This window comes from Salarias fasciatus, unplaced genomic scaffold, assembly GCF_902148845.1.
Source record: "Salarias fasciatus unplaced genomic scaffold, fSalaFa1.1, whole genome shotgun sequence".
Classification (NCBI taxonomy): Eukaryota; Metazoa; Chordata; class Actinopteri; order Blenniiformes; family Blenniidae; genus Salarias; species Salarias fasciatus.
Genome location: NW_021941382.1, coordinates 471,092 through 495,580, shown reverse-complemented (window position 1 = coordinate 495,580; position 24,489 = coordinate 471,092). Strand labels below are relative to the sequence as shown.

Genomic DNA, 24,489 nt, shown 5'->3' with positions numbered 1-24,489 from the left:
TCTACTTAATTCTATAAACAATGCGAAAGCGGACCAATCACAGCCCTCGACATTCACGTCACCACGCGTCGCCTCGACGCGAAGTCAGAATTTTTGGGAGGTGCGCGTCAAGCCCTAGCGTAGGGCCGACGTAGGGCTCGGCGTATACGTCGTAGGAACGACGGGGAAATATACTGAGGCCTTTAGTGGTGACGTGCAAGGCGAAGAATGGGTCTGAAACCACTCTGTTCCCTATCTCAAAGACATATTTATTGTACACACCACACACAGCGCTTGGGTGGCAGGGCTAGATGTGGTCAATGAAAGGTTGCTAAGTTTCGTTAAAGATTTTCACGGAACCTCAAAGGGAGAATTAAATCTCTCAAGACTGATACAGCATAGAATTACATGTAACCGGTCGCTGTGGGTCGGAAGGAGCCGATGTATCCATTTCAGAAGGATGAGCCTTCTGATGAGTGAAGAAGGAAAGGCTATGTCTTATGTCGAGGTGTTCGGCATGTCAGTGTTTCATGGGACTCCAAAGGGGGCTGGTAGGAGGTCGGAATCGATCATGCTACCCAAGACCTTCCAAGTGTGTTAAATATCTCTGACCAGAACAGAGACAGCCTCGGACCGGACAAGAACATGTCTTTACTGGTGAATGTGTACATCTGTTACAGGAGTCACATCTATGCAGGTAAATCTTTGCTGGCTTTGCATTGATGTAGTGGCGCCTATGCAAGACATTGCATTGAAGTAAGCAGTGTCTTGCATGCACAGAGGACATGTGTACCAGAGTCTTCACGTAATTCCATCGATCATCAGTAATAGCAGTCCTGACTCCACACAGCTCAAAGGGCGTCCAGCCGGGCTGGATTTAACGCAGAGAACTAATCATAAATGATAACGATTCATTTTGTAGAGTCTGTCTCTGAAGATAGAAAGGAGTCTAAGGGCTGTTTAAGGAAATGAAGGTTTTACCAAAATGCCTAATCTTGAAATAATGACAATTATGGAGTTTGGAAGATGAAATTTGACAATCAAGACTGAAAACTGGGGAAAAAAATGTTCATAAATATTAAAGGATCTCAATGGACAACAGTCCCTTTTAATACCAGTCAAAAAATGTTGGGTTGGAGCAGGTAGGAAGTTATGGTTATGATAGATGGGGAAAAAAAACGAGATAACCCATATTGGACAAGGTGTTCCTGAACTGTCTCCAGTTTTTTTAAGGAGTTGCCACAATTGGGCCTATGAAGGAGGTAACTGGGAGCACACTGCTGACCACAGCCAGGTTAGATGAGGATCTCTCCGTGTGCACCCATTGTGGAAACACACCATGTACAGATTTTGAGTTCCGAGTTTATTGATGTTACACACCCAGTAGTAATGACGGAAGCTTGGCAGCGCTCGGCCACTCTTGACCTTTGGGAGGTGAAGAATCTTCTAAATATGAGTCTTTATTGTACCAAAGGAATGAGTTTACCAGCTTGTCAAGACTGAGAAAAAATTAATTGCATAAAAATATAGGAATCTGTTGAAAAATGTACAAGAGCTGAGGTAGGGTGACCATTTTGATTTATTAATTCAATTTACCATCTTTAGCTCCTTGTTCAAAAACAACCAGATTTTCTTGAACAATATCAGGTATTTTCACACCTTCCTCTGGTTGGGCCTGTTGCACACTGCACTGTTGAAAGCAGACCATTGAATGATCAACACATGGACAACATCGTGCAATTACTGTGTTATTATGAATGTTATAAAGAACTCCATTACCCAGAATGCTAGGCAGTGTTGGTTGCGTGGAGAGATGACATGACATGACAAAAACATGACATGGACAGCATTCACCTTGTCTGCTTCGGTATGATAAAGCAAGACAACACAATTACAGCAGCTGCTCGCTTGGGGCCGCTGATGGCCAAAATGAACACCGACCAGACAGGCAGAAGAAGAAATCCGGCTTATTTGATTAGTGCGGACCAAAACCGGAGGTCCCACCCCAGCAGCCAGCTAGCGGCTAATAACAAACAACTGTGATTCTTCCGACCATCTGTGCTTCCTTTCCACGAGACAATTCTGAAGTTTTTCTTTGTGTGTCTGCTTCTTCTGACTGCACTGTTGGCTTTCTTTATTTTGCTACTCTAAGGTATTGTGCTCCACGTCTGTCTTCTGGAGCTGTTGGAAGGTCTGCTGGAAGACTCTAAAGTCTTCCGAGACCAGCCTCTTCAGGTGGTCCAGAGCTCAGTTGAAAGATCTGGATCTTTAGTGGGGGGGGGGGGGGTATTTCACACATGCATAATGATGACGGTTTTATCAGAAAGTCCTGAATTGGTTTAAAATCTGGATTTTACAGGGCTGGTGTGAAGAGCCCATAGAGAGGAATAATTCTTTTCATTGCAGTCTTGGGATTTGCTCCCATATAAGTTGTATGCATTGTTCCCAAGATTCACACTGTGAGGTGAAAAGTTGTGAGTCGATAACATCTCTCAGAATGATAGGATTTGTAATGTAATGTAACAACATTGGCAGGTTATTGATGTAAAAATCTGAGGTAAGAAGAAGTTATGAAGACGAGGAACAGGAGGAGGAGGAGGAGAGTGAAGAGCAGAAGGAAGTTCAGTCAATGAAGCAAAGGTTCTTTGTCACATCCAGAGGAGCCCTGGTTTGATGCTGGGCTCTCACAGCTCTTCACACTGCACCACTGACACTCAGTAGATCTTCTGGTGGTTCTTCTGTCACTCACTGCTGGATGAAGCTCTGCTCTCAGTAGATCTTAAGGAGACATATCGTCCTCGTTGCTCCCAATAGTCCTTCCACCTGCAGAGAGAGGAGAGGTGATGGTCAAAGTGTGTGAAGCAGTGAGGACTTCAGTCCTGTTCAGAGCAGCAGTCAGCAGTTCAGAGCTCATGAAGGACCACCACTGTCAGACCAACACAATGAGCCTGTGGCTCCTCTGATTGGCTGACGGTGTGTCCTCTGCTGTCCAATCCTTTTCTTTTTTTTTTGTTTTTTTTTGTTTTTACCCTTGTCCTGCTCGGCAGCTGGGGTGTACAATACTGTATGATTGAAGCCTTTTACTGTTCGAACAGATTTTAATCTTAGCAACAGGAAGAGACTGAATCTCTTCCTGCTGCTGCCTTTATTTGAGACTGGCATCTGGCATGGCAGTTGGACAGGACCGGGACGAAAACGCTCAGAGAGCAAGAGAGAGAGAGAGAGAGAGAGAGAGAGAGAGAGAGAGAGAGAGAGAGAGTGAGAGAGAGAGATTCATATTACGACATATCACATGTAACAGAGAACAATCCAAAACCACAGCACCGATAACTAACAGAGAGATTGACAAACCCAAATTCGATAGCTAACAGCAAGACTGACAGAACCAGGTTTTTTTTTTAAACACCAGACAATCAGCTACTGCACCTACATAAAGATATGACAGAAGGCATCTTACGGACTTTTTTATTTTTTTTTTAAGAATATGGCTAGTAGTGAGCTGGGGAGTGCAAACTGAGAGATCGAGTATGAAATTACACCGGAGCATCAGGAGAGGCCTACTAGAGATCACCATTAGTCTAACCCACCACAGGAAAACAAGGTAACTGAGTCCACAGGTAAAATGTGAAGAGTGATCAGCGTGATCATGCAAATGTGATAGTGATAGTGTTCATGCATATATGACCTCTGACCCCTGAGAAGGCCAGAGGCAGGCCAGAGAGGCCCTCAGGGCCCAGATAGCCAGTCTCCTCCTCCCCCTCCTTGATGGAGTATGTTGTTCGTGATTAAAATTGAGGGGCAGTAACCACACCGTGCCGTGAGCGAGGCTAAACGAGCAGTCCCATCCACTTGAACAGCCCCACCCCCGACACAGCATGCCAAGTCCCCCAGATGTGTGTGTTTGTATGTATTTGGTTGTTAGATGACTAAGTGCAATTAAGACTGAGAGGCGAGCCATCGAAGGGTGCAGTGATTGAGGCCACTTAGATGGCCCCCTCCATCACACCCAACTTGATGAGCACGCCTCCCAAAACCCTACGTGTGTGTGTGAATGACAGCGGGAAGAGAGAGGGGTCCGGGGAAGCCGCAGCACCCCCATCACCACCCAGTACCCCCCCACACCCCCACACCCCCAAGGACCACGGCAAACAGCGACCATAGCCAGAGAGCCACCGACCCAAGAAGCACACACCCACACCGTCTGCTGTCCAATCCTGAAGCTGCTCAACATTCTCCTCTCACAGCCTAACTGAGATTCAAACACTGGATCTTTGTTCTCACGCTGACTGTGTTTAGTCCAAACCTGCTGGAAGCAGCATGGACTCACTCCAACCATCTACTGACCTCAGAGTCTGCAGGCTGCAGTTTGGACTCTTCTGAAGAGCAACTAGCTGCTGCACATCTGGAGCCTGCAGCTGGTTGTCACTCAGGTCGAGATCTTTCAGGTGGGAGGGGTTGAACGTCAGAGCTGAGGCCAGAGAAGAACAGCTGACCTCTGACAAACTGCACTGAACCAACCTGAATTAAGAGAGAAAGCAGCAGAATCAATGAGGAGGAACCAATCAGATGTGTTGATGGAGAAATGAGCAGCTCTCAGATCACAGCTGCTGACAAACATTCCTCCTTCTACAACAGGAACAGACAGTCAACTGACCTCAGAGTCTGCAGACCACAGAGTGGACTCTGCAGAAAACCACACAGCTGCTCAACTCCTGAATCCTGCAGCTTGTTACCACTCAGGTCCAGACGTTTCAGGAGGGAGGGGTTGGACTTCAGAGCTGAGGTCAAGGAGGAACAGCTGTTCTTTGATAAACTGCAGTGCTCCAACCTGAATAAAGAGACAAAGAAGATGAGAGGACAAACTTCCGGGTCTTGGATGTGGGGTTCATTGTCCCCTTGGCATCTGGGGAAGTCTCCCGGGGGGGTGGGGGGGGGGGGGGGGGGGGGGGAGTGGGGGGGGGGGGGGGGGGGTTATGACAGGACGGTGGTGTGGGAATGTGAGAGAGTTTGTGTTCAGGCTGATGACTAGTGGTGTGATGTGGGGGAGGAGGTGGGTTGGAGCGGAAGGTGGAAGAGGGGTTGTGATTCCCTGGATCTCGGGGTACGCGGTTCTGCCACCATCACAGGACAAAAGCAGCTGCAGTCTGCACTTTAGTGTCAACACCACCGTACTGAAAAAAACATGGAGTCTGACCTCAGAGTCTGCAGACCACAGAGTGGACTCTGCAGAAAACCACACAGCTGCTCAACTCCTGAATCCTGCAGGTGGTTCCGACTTAGGTCCAGATGTTCCAGATGTTTCTGGAGGGAGGGGTTGGACTTCAGAGCTGAGGCCACAGAAGAACAGCTGATCTCTGATAAACTGCAGAAATTCAACCTAAACAAAGAGAGAAAGTAGTGAGATTAGAGGACAGAGTTTGATGTTGAAGTGACTGAGAGCTGAAGAAGGTTCAGACTGGAAGAGTTTAGAAATATAAAGTCCAAACAGTTGAAGCCACCAGGAGGAGAAGAGCTCTCATCAACATGCTGCAGAGCTCAGTCCACTCTCTGTCCAAACATCTGGAATCCTCCTAAACTCCTCTCAGTCCTTTGACTCCAGCAGATTCTAGCTTCAGACAGTGAACTGACCTCAGAGTCTCCAGGTTACAGTTTGGACTCTCCAGTCCAGAACACACAGTCTTCACTGATGAATCCTCCAGGATGTTGTAACTCAGGTCCAGATGTTTCAGATGGGAGGGGTCAGACTTCAGAGCTGAGGAGATCACTTCACAGTGAGAGTCAGAGAGTTCACATCCAGAAAGACTGTAATGAGACACAGAGAGGACAGACTGCTATGAGAGAGGACACTTTGTTGGACTGTTTGACATCAGAGCTTCAGATATTCTTCTCTGGTTTGACTTTGGCTTCATGTCCACATGAAGGAGAGAACATGGAGTTTCACATGTGGAGTTCATGTCCTGAGTTCAGGATGTTGAAGTGAAGTTGGGGAGTGGAGCTGAATGTCCAGACACTCCAACCTGCCCTGTTGTCTTTCTGCTCTTTGCTCCATGTTGTGTTTTCAGTTACTGAGCTTGTTGCTCAACATAGTTCCTGACCAACGTCGTCATGCTGGGAGATTTTTCAGCGGTGAAAACAACACCTCATGCTGGGGCTCTACGGCGTAGAGGCGCATCCCCTGGGTGGCAGATAGGGGTGTCCTCCTTTGAGGGGCTTGCACCTGAATAAAACAGAATAGGGTGCCGTGGACCAACATAGCCTAGGAGAAGGACAACTCTGCCTCCAAACCTGGGTAGACAGAGCTTGGTAAGCCTTGGTAAGCAGTCTGTCGAGGAGAAGGGCAACTCTGACTACAAACCCCAGCGTGTCGGTACGCTGTGAGATGGCAGCCCCACCAACCGGATATCCTGCGGAGGGCCAACAACCCACCCAGGAGAAACCTCTTCTGTTACGAAACTGACCAGAGAAAGAAGCCGGACTGACCCACACGGTAACGGACCCCAGCCTGCCCCCGACCAGCGAGTACGGATCGACCTTCGTCGTAGGACCCGTGTTGCCACATGGAATGTCCAGACACTCCTTCGCCCCGGAGCTGCCACCCTGCTGTCCCCAGAGCTCTGCCGCTACAACATCTCCCTGCAGGGCTCTGTGAGGTCCGATGGCAAGGTAATGGCAAAAGAACAGCAGGCGACCATTGTTACATCTGGAGTGGCCCAGAGAGCCGGACCGGCCTTTATGGTGTGGCTCTTGCCATTTCAATAGTCCTCCGGAGGTCCCTCATCAGCTGGACACCCCTAAGCGACAGACTACTGCCTGCTCTCTTCCTCCACCACCAAGGCACGATGACAGTGTTTGTCGCCTATGCCCCCACGGATGTCGCTGATGAGGATGTGAAGGACACGTTCTTCAACCAACTCCACCAGGCTGTCAGCCAAGCTCCACCACACGACGTCACCATCATTCTCACTGACGCCAACGCCACTCTATCCAGCAGCGACCAGTCCCCCGGCTCACCTGTCAGCACCACCTTCATCGACAGGAAAACAAATGACAATGGCAATTGCCTCCTCCTTCTCTGCCACCATAACAGCCTCTGCTTTGCTGACACCTGGTTTCCTCGGAAACAAATCCATAACTGGACGTGGTACAGCCAAGATGGCAGAACCAGGAAGGCGCTGGAGCACATCCTCATTTCTCGACGCTGGAAGTCATTTGTCACCAACTGCCGGGCGTACAGAGAAGCACAGCTTAGCAACACAGACCATCGTCTGCTGGTGGCCCTGCTGAAGCTAAAGCTCTGAGCCAACCAGCACAAGACTCTGCCTCGCCCCGACTCTTCCCGACTCAATGACGCCGACATTGCCACAGACTTCAGTCGCTCCATCCGCCGCACTCTTGATGCCCTGGCTCCCGACCAAGTGACAGACTGGGCAACTTTCAAGGAAAGTGTCCTCCAGTCTGCTCACAATGTCCTCGGACGCTCACGACCATCCCCAAGAAAGCCCTGGATATCAGAGAGGACTCTAAACATCATCGACCAGCGACGTGAGGCCCAGCTCCGCGGCACCCTCACGGAGTATCGGCGACTGAACCGCCTGCGCAATGTGGCCATCGCTGAGGATAGGGAAAGGGTTCTCAGAAGCAGAAGCCCGACAGCTTGAGTCTGCGGCCAACAACAATAACTTGAGCCGCGTATTCAGTCTACTGCGCCAAGCCGAGGTAGCGGCAGGGCTCGCAGCCCGCTCTTGCAGTGAGAGGAGTGTTAGCAAGCCTAGCCCCGCAGCATGTCCCGAGCAGCCAGGGCAAGACCAGGACCGGTTTGTGACAGTCCGGAGGAAGGCTAGTGCTAAGCACCGCCACGTAGCACTCCAAGAACCGCTTCACGTCTGCAATAGGTTCTCTCCCCTCAGCGACGACACACCGGCTGAACTGGACACGCTGGTGATTGGCAGCTCTATAGTTAGAGATGTGAAGCTGCCAGCGGTGAAGGTTAGGTGTTACCCGGGGGCCAGAGTGGGTGACATCAAGGGGAATCTTAGGCTTTTAAAACAGGAAGGTAGGAGATTCCGTCGAGTCGTGATTCACGCAGGCGGTAATGATGCCCGGCGGAGACAATCAGAGGTGCTCAAATTACAAGTAGCCTCGGTGTGTGAATTGGCTAAGTCGATGTCTGATGCTGTAATATTCTCTGGTCCCCTGCCCAATTTGGTCAATGATGAAATGTCTAGCCGACTTTCATCATTCAATCGCTGGTTGTCTAGATGGAGTGAGGAAAATGGAGTTATTTTTCTAAACAACTGGTGCACCTTCTGGGGAAAGCCTGGGCTCATCCGCAGGGACGGCATCCACCCAACTTTGGATGGTGCAGCCCTTTTAGCTCACAATATGGCTGATCGGCTTAGTACTCTAAATTGACAAACCAGCTATGAGCCCCGGGCGCAGAGCAGTCATGTAGAACGCTCCTCTGTTGATCTTGTTGATCCCGTCACTAATCCTGCTCCCGGATTTTTACAAGTCAAGCATGGAGGTTTACCTAGGCAAACAGAGACTGTGTCTGTCCATAGTGCTGAAAGGATTAAAAAAAAGTCAATGGGTAAAAAGCTTAACACCTGTACGAGACAGAATAACTTTTCCAGTAGGAAATACATAAAATGTGGTCTACTAAACATTGGAGCAATCTCCACTAAATCTCTGTTAGTTAATGACCTTATCGGTGACAATAACATTGATCTCCTTGCTCTAACAGAAACTTGGCTCCAGCAAGATGACTATGTGAGGCTCAATGAATGTACCCCTCCAACCTATGTTAATTTCCAAACAGCTAGATCAACAGGTCGAGGTGGAGGTGTGGCAGTGATATCGCACTCCAGTCTTCTTCTTAAACCCAAAACGAATGTTAAATTCAACTCTTTTGAAAGCTTAATACTATTGCTTACTTATCCAAATTGGAAGAATCAAAAAGCTGTGCTATTAATTATTGTGTATTGACCTCCTGGTCCTTACTCTGACTTTTTAACTGAGTACTCAGAGTTTTTAAGCAATATAGTATTGACTCATAAACAAGATCCTTATAATAGGTGACTTCAACATCCATGTGGATGATTCTGGTGACAGTTTGAGTAATGTGTTTATTGCAGTATTAGAGAGTATCGGTTTCACTCAAAATGTTGATGAATCCACTCATAGTCACAAGCACACCCTGGATCTGGTTTTAACATATGGGATAGAGGTCAGTGACCTAAATGTTCTCCCTCAGAACCCCATACTCTCAGACCATTTTTTAATTACTTTTCAGGTTTTGATTGAAGACTATTCTGCTCAAAAAGATAAAATTCAGCTGATACGGACATTATCTGAAAAATCTGTGGCTCGGTACAAAGAATTGATCCAGCCTGCATTTGCTGCATTATCTTGTGAACTCACAGAAATGAGCTTATTGACCAGTGGTGATAATAGTGATCAGTTGGCTGACAGTGCTATGCACTCACTAAAATCTGCCCTTGACGTAGTGGCTCCGCTGCAACTGAAAACCAATCGACCCAGGCGCGTTGCTCCATGGTTTAATTCTGAAACCCGTGTTCTCAAACAAAAAACTCGGCAATTAGAAAGACTGTGGCGTAAATCTAAATCGGAACAATCTCTGAAGGCTTGGAAATGTAGCTTGCTAAGCTATAAACAAACTCTTTTTAAAGCCAAGACATTATATTACTCTTGTTTAATAGAAATAAACAAAAATAACCCTCGGTTTCTGTTCAACACTGTAGCCAGACTGACAAACAGTCATACTGTAGTGGAACCAATAATCCCAGAATCTTTAAACTGCCATGACTTTCTTAAATTCTTTAATGATAAAATCATAACCATCAGAGGTAAAATCAGTGAAGCGCTTTCCTCAGATCAAGCTCAGGGAATCCAGCCACCGCCGCCACCTGAAATACCTGAAATACTAGATAGTTTCTCATCAGTAAATGGGGCTGAGATTACTTTGATTGTAATGTCTTCTAAAACTTCGACCTGTCTCCTAGATCCAATTCCAACTAAGCTTTTCAAAGATATTCTTCCAGTTATCTTAAATACGATCATAACTATAATAAATACGTCTCTAGAAATTGGCTATGTGCCACAGTCATTTAAATTCGCAGTAATCAAACCACTGCTGAAAAAACCTAATCTTGATCCTGATATTCTAGCCAACTACAGAACGATATCAAATCTGTCTTTTATTTCAAAAGTCCTGGAAAAAGTCGTGGTTAAACAGCTTTGCCGCCACCTACAGGACAATAGTTTATTTGAGAAATTTCAGTCAGGATATAGACCTTATCACAGCACTGAGACTGCGTTAGTTAAAGTCACTAATGACTTGCTATTGGCGGCTGACGCAGGTCTAGTCTCAATCCTGGTTCTCTTAGACCTCAGTGCAGCTTTTGATACAATTGACCACAATATTCTCCTGCAGAGGTTAGAATGTGAGGTCGGCATCAGAGGAAAAGCCCTCTGCTGGTTCAAATCCTATTTATCTAATAGGTACCAATTTGTTCACGTTAACCAACAGTCCTCACCGTGCTCCCAGGTCAGTTATGGGGTTCCTCAAGGGTCTGTGCTCGGGCCAATTTTATTTCTGTTATATATGCTTCCTTTAGGGAACATAATTAGAAGTCACGATATCAATTTTCATTGCTATGCAGATGACACACGATTGTGTTTATCTATGAAACCTGATCAAACTAATCAAATAGACAGACTCAGTGACTGTATCAGAGAAATTAAATCCTGGATGACTACGAACTATCTCCGTCTTAATCCTGGCAAAACAGAGGTCATTATACTAGGCCCCCATAAACTGAGAGAGTGTCTATCTGAACAGATTATCACCTTAGATAACGTCAGTGTATCCTCCTCCTCTACTGTCAGGAACCTCGGGGTCTTATTTGATCAGGATATCTCCTTTAAAGCACACATCAGCCTGGCTTGTAAAACAGCATATTTCCACTTGCTCAACATAGCTAAAATAAGAAACATTCTACCTAGAAGCGATGCAGAAAAACTCATCCATGCATTTGTTTCTACTAGACTGGACTACTGCAACTCCCTTCTTGCACCCTGCCCAAAAAGTGCATTAAAAAACTTTAAGTTGGTTCAAAATGCGGCCGCCAGATTATTAACTGGAACGAGAAGACGTGAACACATTACTCCCATTCTAAAATCTCTTCACTGGCTTCCTGTTGAGTTTAGAGTTAGATTTAAAATCCTTCTCCTGACTTACAAAATCCTAAATGGGATGGCTCCGACCTATCTCCAAGATGCTTTAACGCCTTATCAACCAATCAGAGCACTTCACTCTCAAAATGCAGGGTTACTGGTGACTCCTAGGGTCTCTAAATGGATATTAGGTGGAAGAGCCTTTAGCTATCAGGCACCGTTTTTATGGAACCAGCTTCCAAGTGGTGTCAAAGAGGCAGACACAGTCTCCACATTTAAAGGTGCCTTAAGGAGTTTGCACGTTTTATGCGAAACAGCGCCCCCTGCAGGCCCTGGGCGTAAAGCAGCTTAGTGAAAAACTCGTCCCTGTGGCTCGCATGCGCGGAAGATGGGAACTCTTTCCTCGCTCATTTAGTAGTGCTCAAGTAAGATTTAAGTTTCTTTTACCTGGTGGAGTCTGTGTGGAGCTGTGGCAGTGCTAGAAGCCAGTCTTTTCTTACTTTCTGGAATATCCTGCTCAGTTGTTGCTCACTAAGCATCTGGCGGAGTAATGGCGGACAAAACGAAACTTAACTCCATCAGGCCAGCCGGAGCGTGCGTTACGTCATTCCTTTCAAATTCTCCCCAAAAAAACTCTGGTGCCGGACCGGCACTGCAACTTTCAAGTGACAATTTAGCGCTGTTAGCGGTACTTGCAATGAATATATCAGGGCACATTGTACACATCATTAAAAATGTGTAACATATTTATGATGGAAAAAAGTATTTTTAAAGTTGAAAAACTCCTTAATGCACCTTTAAAGGTATACTGGAGGATCCTTAGAACCAATCAGAATTGTATGGTTCCAACTTGTGATTGGGCAGTCATAATGCCAATCAATGTGGGAACGCGTTTGCGTGATGACGTATCATGTCCAGTCGCCGCCTCTGTGCGCGCGCTTGTTTCGAGCCGCGCATTGTTTAGGAAGTGATATGCAGCGGGAGCAACCATTGCAGAAGCGGCTTGTTCCCCCCACGAACACCTCTGAACAGGGCCACAGGGAGGTTTGGGAGGTTTCCCGAACGGCCGGTGTGTTCCAGGCCGGCAGTCACAAGCCCCCCCCCCCTTCATATTATCGGATAAAACGGGTCTCCAAACGAAGGTCCCGGAGGATAGAAGAAAGGCCATAGAAAAGAAGGCAAAACGCATGTTTTACTCAGAGATTCCTTTACGAGGTGGCAGACATTCAAAGCACAAACGGGATTTAGGACTGATCAGGACGTGGGGAAGTTTCTGCTGGACAGGTAACATGCTGATTATCCCATTCAAATGTGTTTCTGCTGCATAAACAGACACTGCTTTACGAATCGTATTCTTATGTATGATTGGAAGAAGAGTTCGACATGATTATAAATGCGTTTCAATCATATGTGGAAAGACGATGCTCCAGTGCGCGGATGTAAACAAACTGACATGCGGCTGATGTGCGCGCTCCCACAGTCCTCATGGGGAGGAAGCCGCGCATGCGCAGTGCTCCAAAAATGGCAAATAGGCCATGTTGTACGAAATCAGCGGAGAATCCTCCAATATACCTTTAAGTTGCTGCTGAGACTGACAAGAATTATTTCATCAGATCTTTACAGTCTAAAGAAGACCAAGAGAGTATCTGCTTTTTTAAAATTTCATTTTTCATTGCTATGAGGGCTGTTTGAATGAATTTGAGGAGTCCAACTGGAAACATTTCAGTTGAATTTGAATATTATAGATAATATCTGATGAAATCCGAGGCAGAATAAGAAGGAAGCCTGACAGTCCAAGTGTCAGGATACTGGTCAGGCAGGCAGTCTCAGTCTCCCTGAGTCCTGCTGATTGCTGATTGCATTCACCTGGGGACTGCCACTCTGCCTGCCTATATAAACCTCCCCCTGCCACCTGCTCCTTGCCGGATTGTTACCCTTACCAGACTCCTTTGCTGCTGCAGAGGGATTCGGCTGCTCTGCCAAGCAGAGAGGAGGTTTTGCCACGTCTTGCTCTGTCTCGCCTCGCCACGACTTCGCCATGACCTGTGGCGCTTCTGCCCAGCTGCAGCCCTCATGGTTTTCTGCACTGAATAAACCTGTTCAATCATCAATCCTGCTTCTGTGTCTCTGCGCTTGGGTCCAATGGCACACCAATCATGACACCAAGTAAGAACCAAAACTGAAAGATGTCCCTCTCTGAAGGTTATTGTTGTAATTACGTAAAAACGACATTTGATAAAAATATTTAGGAATAAAACAAAGCAGAATCTACTTTCATTAATTGAAGAATCAAACGAAAGTCAACGACACAAAACTCAGCATTTAATAGCTGAATAGCTGAATAATAATCAAGTAATAATTTGAGGCAGCTAATCGAACGAGTCCACTGATGGCTTTTTCATGACAGATCATTGAGGATCATCTCCACAGAGGAACTACAGGAACTACTTTCTACAAACATCACTGAGACATTGATCATGAGGACATGTGGACTCACTCAGCCTTCCTGCAGTTCTTCACAGCTGGGATCAGTCTCCACCGTCCCTCCCGTGATGTCTTGTACTTCTTCAGGTCCAACTCCTCCAGGACCTGGTCTGACATCTGCAGCATGTAGGCCAGAGCTGAGCAGTGGATCTCAGAGAGTTCCTTCTCTGATCTGTTCTCTGACTTGAGGAACTCTTGGATCTCCTGATGTACTGAGAGGTCCTTCAGCTCCATCAGACAGTGGAAGATGTTGATGCTTCTCTCAGGAGACACTTCCTCACTGTTGATCTCCTTCAGGTTCTTGATGACTCTCTGGATGGTTCCTGGACTGATCTCTGTCTGACCAAGAAGACCTTCAAGGAGTCTCTGGTTGGATTTCAGAGAAAGACCATGAAGGAAGCGGACAAACAGATCCAGGTGGCCGTTCTGACTTCTGAGAGATTTCTGCAGGACGACCTTCAGGAAGTCGTCTAGAGATGGGAAAGCATCTTGGTTTCTCAATAACTTTGACATTTTGTCAGTAAAAGACTTCGGTCTTGATTCCATGTGTTCCCAGTCCTCTCCGAGGAAGGTCTTCAGTACCTTAGTCTTCCTGTTGGTGAAACAGTGGAACATGGAGACTGCAGCCAGAAACTCCTGAACACTCAGATGGACGAAGCTGTAGACGGCTTTCTGGAAGATAACTGACTCTCTTTTGAAGATCTGAGTACAGATTCCAGAGTACAGCGAGGCCTCAGTCACATCCAGACCACACTGCTCCAGGTCTTCTTGGTAGAACAGGATGTTTCCTGTGTCCAGATGTTCCAAGGCCATCCTGCCCAGCTTCAGAAGAAGCTCCCTGTCAGCCTCTGTCATCTTTCTCTGACCCATTTTATGTCCTTCATGGTATTTGAGCTTCTTCCTGTGTGTCTGAACCAGCACAAAGTGGGAGTACATGTCAGTCAGGGTCTGGGGCAGCTCTCCTCTCTGCTCGCTGCTCAACATGTGCTCCAGAACTGTAGCAGTGATCCAGCAGAAGACTGGGATTCCACACATGATGTGGAGGCTCCTGGAGGTCTGGATGTGGGAGATGATCCTGCTGCTCAGCTCCTCATCACTCAGCCTCCTCCTGAAGTACTCCTCCTTCTGGGCGTCAGTGAAGCCTCGCACTTCTGTCAGTCTGTCCACACATGTTGGAGGGATCTGATGGGCCGCCGCCGGTCGGGAAGTGATCCAGACCCGAGCCGAGGGCAGCAGATCCCCCCGGATGAGGTTAGTGAGCAGCTCGCCGACTGAAGACTGCTGGGAGATGTCAAGCAGCCGCCGGCTGCTGCTGAAGTCCAGAGACAGTCTGCTTTCATCCAGACCGTCAAAGATGAAGAGCAGCTTGCAGACAGCCAGCTCCTCTGCCGTCAGCTTCTGGAGCGTGGGATGGAAAACAGCCAGCAGCGAGAGGAGGCTGTACGGCCGCTCTCCCAGCAGGTTCAGCTCCCTGAAGGAGAGCACCACCAGCACCCCCACATCCTGGTTCTCCAGGCCCTCGGCCCAGTCCAGACTGAACTTGTGCACCGAGAAGGTTTTTCCGCTGCCGGCCACGCCGCTGGTCAGAACCACTCGGATGTGTCTGTGCTGCTGGGCCGCGGCTTTGAAGATGTCCTGAACCCTGATGGCAGTGTGATGGAGGCTCTCCTTCCTGGAAGCTGTCTCCAGATGATTCAGCTCAGGTTCCCTCTGAAGCTCCTCACTGTGTTCCTCTGTGATGTGGAGCTCAGTGTAGATCCTGTTGAGGAGGCTTCCTCCTCCTGCTTCATCACTTCCTTCAGTCACATGTTCACATCTCCTCCTCAGACTCTTCTTATGTTCTTCTAGAAGCTGCTGCAGACCCACACCTGCTCACAGACAACAACGAGTCTTAAAACAGATAACAAGCTTTTATGTCTCTATAACACAACAAATCCAGTGAAGACAATCGAGTCCCTCAGCAGACACACGTCCACTCTTACTTAGTGCAGCTCTGCTTCTGGATCTTTCTGCACACTGAGGACAGCAGGAGGCTCCTGATGAAGAACCCTGGTCCCGGTATGAGCTGCTGCAATGTCTGCAGACCTGGTGTCCCACATCACTCCTCTTCTCTCTGTGGACACCAAGCAACATTCACTCTGAGCAACACAACACAAAGATCCAGCTTCAACTCTCAACCTACTTCAGAATCCTTGAGGTGAATCCGCTCGCTCTGGTTTGGAGGAAATTAGTGGTGCAACGGATCATCATTGATCCGTGATCCGTTCGGATCAACGTCATCGGTTTGGCACATACGTGACCCGCGGAAAAAAGAGAAAGTTGTGCTCAGTCTGCACACAGCTTGTGGCAAGCGGAGAAAGGAGGAGAGTAGACATAGCGTGCGGAGGAAAGGAGGAGCTTTAACGCCCCGCGACACTTAAATCCCCTGCATGGTAGCATTTTGGTTTCCCTGTCAAATATGACAACGAGGGAAAGAGGTCAGTGGGCAAAACCGTGACGGTGTGTGTCGGCACTGTGGCATAAAAAAGCCATATGAAAGTGGAAACACATCGAGCATGTCCGCACATTTGAAGCGACACCGCAGCATTTAAGCAGCCTCTCCCTGCGCAGTCCGACCGGGCTAAAGCTATTATGCTATCGCTGTGTTCAGGTCAGGTTCCTCTCCTTGTTTCAAGGAAGACGTCTTCTTATGTTTACCTTTGAGTTTCATTTTATTAATGGTCTTTTGAACCATCCTTTTTATGTTGCTGTCACACTTTAAATTAATTTTTGGCTCATTATTATATTTTAAATGAAGGAGATATTCATATAAATTGCACCTCAAGTTGTTTTTCAATAATAATTATCTTAAAAAGAAGCTATTATGCCTTTTGCACAACTTTTATATATTTAAATGTAATAATTTAAGTTTCTAATAAACAGACAAAACATAGATTTTCTTTTTTTTTGCTTTTTGCTGATCTGAAAACTGATCCGATCCGTGACTCTTGATCCAAGGAACGATCCCATCCGTGAGTTCAGTGATCCGTTGCACCACTAGAGGGAATGAAAGGAAACAAAGAGTTTCTTACTTTGTGTCTGAAGGTCCAGGTTCACCACTGAAGACTGGTGGGAAATCTTTGGAGCGGTCACTCTTCAGAGACAATCTGATGCATCCTGGAGACTCTGCAGTGTGTCTGCACACACACACAAAAACACACACACACACACACAAACACACACACACACACACACACACACACACACACACACACACAAAATGAACTCAATTTAGAGGGCTCTATTTTTGTGGCACAGCACACGGTGGCGGACCGTTACACAGTCTATGCAGTGGTCATTCGTGGAGCACCACCGTGGCACGGCTGCACACCAGGAGGACCGGTCAACAGATTCAGCTTGGAGCAGGGACAATTTCGTGCCTGCTTAGGAAAGTGGGATTGCTTGTTTGGCCTCGCTCATGGCATGGTGTTGTTACTGCCTCTCAATTTAAAAAGCAAACACCTCTTTTGTGCGCAGATGTCCCCTGCAGGTGGAGGTGTTCAGCTGCATCCGCCACCCTGATACGGCTGGTCCTAGCTCTGGTACACGGATCTGTCATTGCCCACATCTCCCAGCTTTCCGTCCTGCAAGACGCTGTCTACCTGCACCCTCCACCTCCTCCTTGGCCCCTGGGTCACCAAAGCCCCACCTTGGAAAGGTGAAGCTCGGAATATCAGAAGTCAATCCGAGATTTGCCAGGAAGCCGATGAAGACTCGACAGGACGGGGGTAATGTGTGACGTTCTTGGTCTTCCTGTCAGGAGTCTGGCTGCAGAGTTTTTTATGGTTTGGAGTTTGTTCAGAACAGTTGTGTTAAAACAAGTGAAAAGACAATTACAATCATCTAAATGCGTGAATAATCAATTCCAGGCCACACTTGAACAACATTCTTCTGCCTTAGAGAGATTTTTCAAGTGGTAAAAACAGTTTTTGGTCGGTTGACCAGACCCCAAGATTTCTGATGCTGGACTTGACAGAGGAGCCCAGAGCACCAAGATGGGTTCTGATCTGGGGGATGTTATTGGTGATCACATGTTATTGATTATCAAAATGTTGGTGTTGCTTGAATCAATCTGCAGGTAGTTTGATGTCATTTCAGCACAGCTGCTTCTGACTTCATTGCCATCACAGTTTATTCATGTTGTGGTCCGTCCACACCACTCTTCTTTATTATGCAGGGTTTAAATATAGGTGACCACAGTTTGCTCCTGGGAGAAGTTTTGACCACCTGCAGCTGCTGTCTTGGTTCATGGTGATGGCCGCAGTGCATTTAAAGGCGAGGAGAGGCGTTGATGTGATTGGCTACGATTAGAGTCAACTGTGTTAAACCCACTCTCACCTTCTCTCCTCCCTCTTTGCTACATGCGCTGTTGGCAGGGACTGCAGTGGTTGTGTGGCGTTGCTCCAGAATGTGCTGTGCACCAAAATTGCAAAATGGCCAGGACACACCCCAGTGGCGTGGCGTAAACGTAATGCAGGGCGGCACACTTGTGCCTGGTCCACCAAAATAGAACTCCGAGTCTCCCACTTTCAGTTGAGACTCTGCTCTTGTACTCATCGTTCTGTGTTTGGTGAACAACGCTCACGCTAGCATGGTTCAGTCACTGTTATGTGACAACACAGACAGACAGAACCAATGACTGTCACTACTTTTTCCAAGATGGACAGGAAAAAAGTTTTAGGTGATAAATGGAGATGGAGCCAACAGAGAGAGTAGAGGAGAGTGAAAGACGTTAGACCAAGTCTGGATTAATGGAGGAAACAAACCACAGAAAACATGCAGGAAACTCAAACAGGAGTCTAAAAGTCTAAAAACAGAAAGAGGCCAATCTCAAGTTGAGTCCAGCAAGCAGCTGACCCCGCACACTCCTCCATTCAGTCTGAAGGCCGATGAGGCCTTGTGTGATCGTACTGAACCAAGCAGAACTAATTCCCAAAGACAGAAGCAGGGAGGTGGTTTCAGAAAACCTTCTGTGGCTGGAGGACGGATGGATCAGTCACAGCCAGACTCTTCCTGTGTGTCAGCAGGTTTGACGTCTTCTGGAAACATGGAACAGGAAGGCAGCACCTCTCCATGTTCTTCTGACTGCAGTCTGCAGCTCCATGTTAGAGTCTGACGCTGCAGTGATGCTCTGGACTGGACTTCAGGAGGATCTTCTCCTCTCAGCAACCAGTTAGGAGAAAGCCTCTGTTGTTCCATCAGTCTTTCCAGCTTCCGTTTAATGTTTTAAGTGTCATGATTAGAATCGTTTTCTGTCCCATCAAGACTCTTGCCCAACCCTCGACTGAGAATCAACATTTGACCTTCACCTGCACGACCCCAGCTCTGCAGCGTCCTTTTCCTCTGAGAACTAATAAAGGACACTTTTCTCACTACCTGCTGGGTCCGGCCTTTGAGTCCATGTGTCACTCACGACAATCAGAATACAATGAACACTGATCAGATACACAGCCAACACACAACAATATTGAGGAAATGAAAAGAAAGAAAGAGTTTCTTACTCTGTGTCTGAAGGTCCAGGTTCACCACTGAAGACTGGTGGAAAGTCTTTGGACCGGTCACTCTCCAGAGACAGCCTGTTTATTCCTGAAGGCTCTGCTGTGTGTCTGCACACACACACACACGCACAAATATGTCAGAAAATTCATTCTGACAGCTGGGATATCCACAGAGAGGTTAACATCACCAATGTTCCCATCAGTTTGTCATTTGATTTCTTTGCTTTCTCCTTTCTTTAGACCAGTCCAGTCGACTCAGCTCAACTTTTAATCAAGGGAAATGACTGAGATCAGGAAACGTCTCAAATGAAAAGAAGCATGTTGTTTTTTCATTTGGACAAAGAAGTGTTGAAATCATTCATATGGAGCTTTTAACAGTTTTGAGTATTTATTAAATCAGATGAAAACAGTAAAAACTGATTTCCACTGAGGGTTGAATCTTTCTGAGTGCAGCTGTAATGAACTGAAGGAGAGCAGCAAACTGCAGTGGAGCCATGAAAGCCTCAAAGTCAGAGTGAAGATCAACAGAGTGACAGAAAGGAGACGTTCACAGAGAGTGAAGCTCACTCTGAGCAGACAGAAACACCGAGAGCTGCATCTCTTCTCCTGTTTGCTGTTTGTGTGGATTGTGTTGGTGGACTCTGCAGGAGCAGCTGACGTCTCTCACCTGTCCACAGACTCTGGTCTGTCCTCCTCTTCATCCACATCACTCATCTTCAGTCAGCTGAGACGGAAACCAGCAACAAAACAAACCTGTTCAACCTCTTCCAGACTGACGCTCAGCTCTCAGGCTCCTCTCATGTGGAACCAGATCCCAGGTTCAGATCGGGAGGCTGAAAGTCTCTGCTTTGAAGGTCCGACTGGACTCTTTTCTGTTGAACAAAGATTACAGTGAGAGATGCTTCTGGAACATTTTCTGGAGAACATTTTCTGCTGTAGGTTTAGACTGCTGGGAGACTTTTACTGCACTGAGTTTCTTTCTTTACACACTCTTCATATTTGACTGTTCCCTGTTCTCACAATGTTTCCAGTGAAAATACATTGTTTTTGCATTTTCGTTTCAAAAAGTTTCAAGTTTACGACAATGATTAACGACAGATACTGAAATCTATATAGTTTTCGTGTTGGGACACTAGCTGGTGCTGTTGTTTGTTTCCGTAATGAAACCAGACACACACGCTGCAGAGAACAATACTTTAAACATTAACACTGGAGAACACGGAGAACAACACTCTAGAATCTGGACTGGGAGTCGTGACACTGGAGGAAAACATTGCTCTGACTGTTCATCTACTGAGCATGTGCAGAACTATTTACCACTGCACATGACCAGTATCAACGTTTCTGCCGGCAGCAAGTCGTCGGACCCAGAAAGGCTTGTTTTTGCCCGTTTCCATGCAGACAGAGTTTTCAAAAAATGATATTTTCATTTGCTCTGAGCGTCGTTGTGAAAACGGAAACGAAAATGCTACGAAAGTTTCCTCTCCCTTTCACTGGCTCACACACACACACACACACACACACACACACACACACACACACACACGCACACACACACGCACGCACGCACACACGCACGCACGCACGCACACACACACACACACACACACACACACACACACACACACACACACACACACACACACACACACACACACACACACACACACACAGTGTGACATTAGAAGACAGTTGCAGCAACACTCACCTGCTTCTCCTCTCTCGGTCGGTCTGAACTCGCTCAGTCTTTCTCGTCTTGGTTTCCTGGTCGGACTGCTTCACCTGGATTACTGGAACACATCAGCTGCTCCTCCTCTGTTTGTCTGAAGTCACGGCACCACATTCCAGAAGTGTGTGACACAGAACGAGCTCATCAGGAGAGCATGGGTCAGTTTAGTTTCTTGAAGCAGAGTCAACAAACTCTCAGTCTGACTCTGAACACTGAGTCTCTCTGAGAATGAATGAGTTTTCAGTTCCACAGCAGCTGATTTGAGTTCATTTGTTCAAGTTGGAGCAGTTTCACTGAGTTGAGCGCCTGCAGCGTGGCTATAGAAAGGCAGTGTCAATGGAGCTCTGATCTGACGAGCCACCATGGCAGCTCCTAACGCGAGTTTTAACATGATTTTGGAAATGAGTTCAATGCTGCTGCAGCATTAAAAAAAGGGAGACCTTGCTGCTCGTGTCAGTGCCTCAGATTTAATGCACCCTTTGTTGTCACAGTCACAGGGGAAAAGTTGCAGTGCATTAATTAATTTATTTTATTTTACCTTTTATAAGTAATGAAACAGGTGAGAAGTGCACTTAGAAGCATCTTCCAGTGAAATATAAAAATATTGCTCAAACAGCTGAGACCTCGGCATCGTCTCGTAGGGGGACCATGCACTCCCATTCACGAGGAAACGCAGAGTCACACAGTGTCGTCGATAACTGTGGAGAAATGCTGCACGGTCTGATCACAATCTGGCGGAAAATATTTCCTTCTCAGCACAGTGACACTGCACTTTCATCCACAGGATCATTGTCAGGAGGACACACCATGGTTGTGAAAGTAGTCTCCATCTAATGAGCCAGATGGATTTCTAACAAAGCAAGACTGATGTTTTTAAATGACTGTTGTGACTGACGGCAGATCTCTGCTCCCCTGAACTCACCTGTTGAGGAAGTCAAACACTGTGTGGCTGAAAGTGGGTGCAGACGGAGGGAAACTCAGGGTTTAGGGGGAAAATCGGTTCCAGACCAAAACCAAGATCAAAACCAAGAAAATCAAGATCATTAAGCCGGGATATCTTGGTCGTGCTGGATGAACTAATCCGTGATCTGGTTGCTCTCAAGGAGGATACTTCAACGTGAAAAATGTTGTGATATGTTACCATGGAGATTTATTCTGTGGATCTCACCTCCAGACCAGGACCAAGTCCAGGATTTAGTCTGCTCCAGACCAGGATCAGGTCCAGGATTAATTCAATGTCATCCCTTTTTTTCAGTCAGAAGTCCCACAAATGGACACTAATATTTATTTTATATATATATATATATATATATATATATATATATATATATATATATATATATATATATATATATATATATATATACATATATATACATATATATATGTATGTATATATATATATATATATATATATATACATACATATATATACATATATATATATATATATATATATATATATATATATATATATATATACATACATATATATACATATATATATATATATATATATATATCGTTTCTGGGCTGAGTTAGAGCTCACTTTGCAGAATCCATCAGTGAATGTCAGAATCTGTCAGCCACTGACAGTTTCTGCAATGGGCCTCGAAAATCTTCAAAAATCAACACAGAGACGTGAAACTACTTCTACACATCTTAGAAGACCCCCAGCTTTCATTTGAGCCCACCCCCAGCTCACTGGGTCGTTTCTGGGCTTAGTTAGAGCTCACTTTGCAGAATCCGTCGGTGAATGTCAGAATCTGTCAGCCACTGACAGATTCTGCAGTGGGCCTCTAAAATCTTCAAAAATTAACTTAGACATTTGAAACCACTTCTACGCCACTTAGGAGACCCCCAGCCTTGATTTGAGCCCACTCCCAGCTCACTAGTTCGTTTCTGGGCTGAGTTAGAGCTCACTTTGCAGAATCCATCAGTGAATGTCAGAATCTGTCAGCCACTGACAGTTTCTGCACTGGGCCTCTAAGATCTTCAAAAATTATCTTAAAAACTTGAAACCACATTTACACCACTTAGGAGACCCCCAGGTTTGACTGGGCCCACCCTCAGCTGACTAGATCGTTTTAAAAAGTATTAAAGCTAGGGTTGGCGATCTTGGAAAACTAGCGTTAGCATGCAGCATCTCCCCAAGGCTCCGCCAAGCTAGCTCCGCCCAGCTCCCACCCCATTGGCGGAGCTCCATTGGGAGCGGAGACGCGGAGACGTTCGCGGTGCGTGCGGCACTTCCGCGTCCAGTGCGTCCTTGGTGTAACCTGTCCTCAGCGCTTCGTTTCTTCGTTTTTCTTTATTTGCACTACGCCAAGTTATGGCTCACTCAACGGTAAGTAAACCCCCAAACATTCGTCTCCGCCATTCTGCAACGACGCTCCGTCCTTCTAAGCGCGCACTGAACCAGGGTCAGTGCACGCCATTGACATGTACGCGCACGGGGCAGGTCAAACGGCGAAGGGACTTGATTGGTTTAAAAAAAGGTGTCCTCTCAAGACTATTGGTTGCTGTTTTTCCCGTTTTACTCCTGCTGTAGATCGCGGATATTTTCCAAACTACTTTAAACACACGCTATGAATTGCTTCCCATCGGGTCATAAAGATCATTTTAACCAGTATTTAAAAAAATTTATCTCATTCAAATCGCCAACCCTAGCTTTAATTTGTGCTAGATTGTTGAAATTGAGCCTGTTGGCTTGTGTCTGGGCCCTGATGACAGGGGTAAATGTTCAAATGCTCCCATCCTGTAGTGTAAGGTGAAAACATCTGCAAAGGGTCAAACTGGCGTTGCACTGTCTGGAAGCAGTCAGAAGTCCATTTAGTCTGAATCCCGCCTCTGTAGCTCTTTCACATAACCAGTTATAGCAACCCTATATGTCGACCTTGACAGACCTATAACTTGGAATACCTCAATCACAGTGTCTCAAACAGACTGTTTAGTCCATCCCAAGCTATCATTTGAGCCCACCCCCAGCTCACTAGGTCGTTTCCAGGCTGACTTAGAGCTCACTTTGGAGAATCCGTCAGTGAATGTCAGAATCTGTCAGCAACTGACAGTTTCTGCAATGGGCCTCTAAAATCTTCAAAAATTAACTTACACATTTGAAAACACTTCTACACCGCTTAGGAGACCCCCCAACTTTCTTTTGAGCCCACTCCCAGCTCACTAGGTCGTTTCGAGGCTGAGTTACAGCTCACTTTGCGGAATCCGTCAGTGAATGTCAGAATCTGTCAGCCACTGACAGATTCTGCAGTGGGCCTCTAATATCTTCAAAAATCAACACAGAGACGTGAAACTACTTCTACACATCTTAGAAGACCCCCAGCTTTCATTTGAGCCCACCCCCAGCTCACTGGGTCGTTTCTGGGCTTAGTTAGAGCTCACTTTGCAGAATCTGTCAGTGAATGTCACAATCTGTCAGCCACTGACAGATTCTGCAGTGGGCCTCTAAAATCTTCAAAAATTAAATTAAAGACTTGAAACCATGTCTACACCACTTAGGAGACCCCCAGGTTTGACTGGGCCCACCCTCAACTCACTTGATCATTTTAA

At 46.6% G+C, this 24,489-nt stretch overlaps 1 protein-coding gene across 1 annotated transcript; it reads right to left on the bottom strand.

Moving 5' to 3' along the window:
* On the bottom strand, positions 1-20,978 carry LOC115385363 (NACHT, LRR and PYD domains-containing protein 12-like). Its single transcript, XM_030087347.1, has 12 exons — positions 20,905-20,978; positions 19,864-20,068; positions 19,200-19,304; positions 16,731-16,835; positions 15,642-15,772; positions 14,242-15,527; positions 13,673-14,187; positions 5,608-5,781; positions 5,174-5,356; positions 4,634-4,807; positions 4,283-4,497; positions 1-2,802 (listed from the first exon to the last, which is right to left on the bottom strand). Exons 2-12 carry the CDS (start codon positions 19,908-19,910, stop codon positions 2,759-2,761), a joined length of 2,979 nt encoding a protein of 992 aa, XP_029943207.1. The 5' UTR covers positions 19,911-20,068; positions 20,905-20,978; the 3' UTR covers positions 1-2,758.
* Between the last annotated feature and the right edge of the window lie 3,511 nt (positions 20,979-24,489).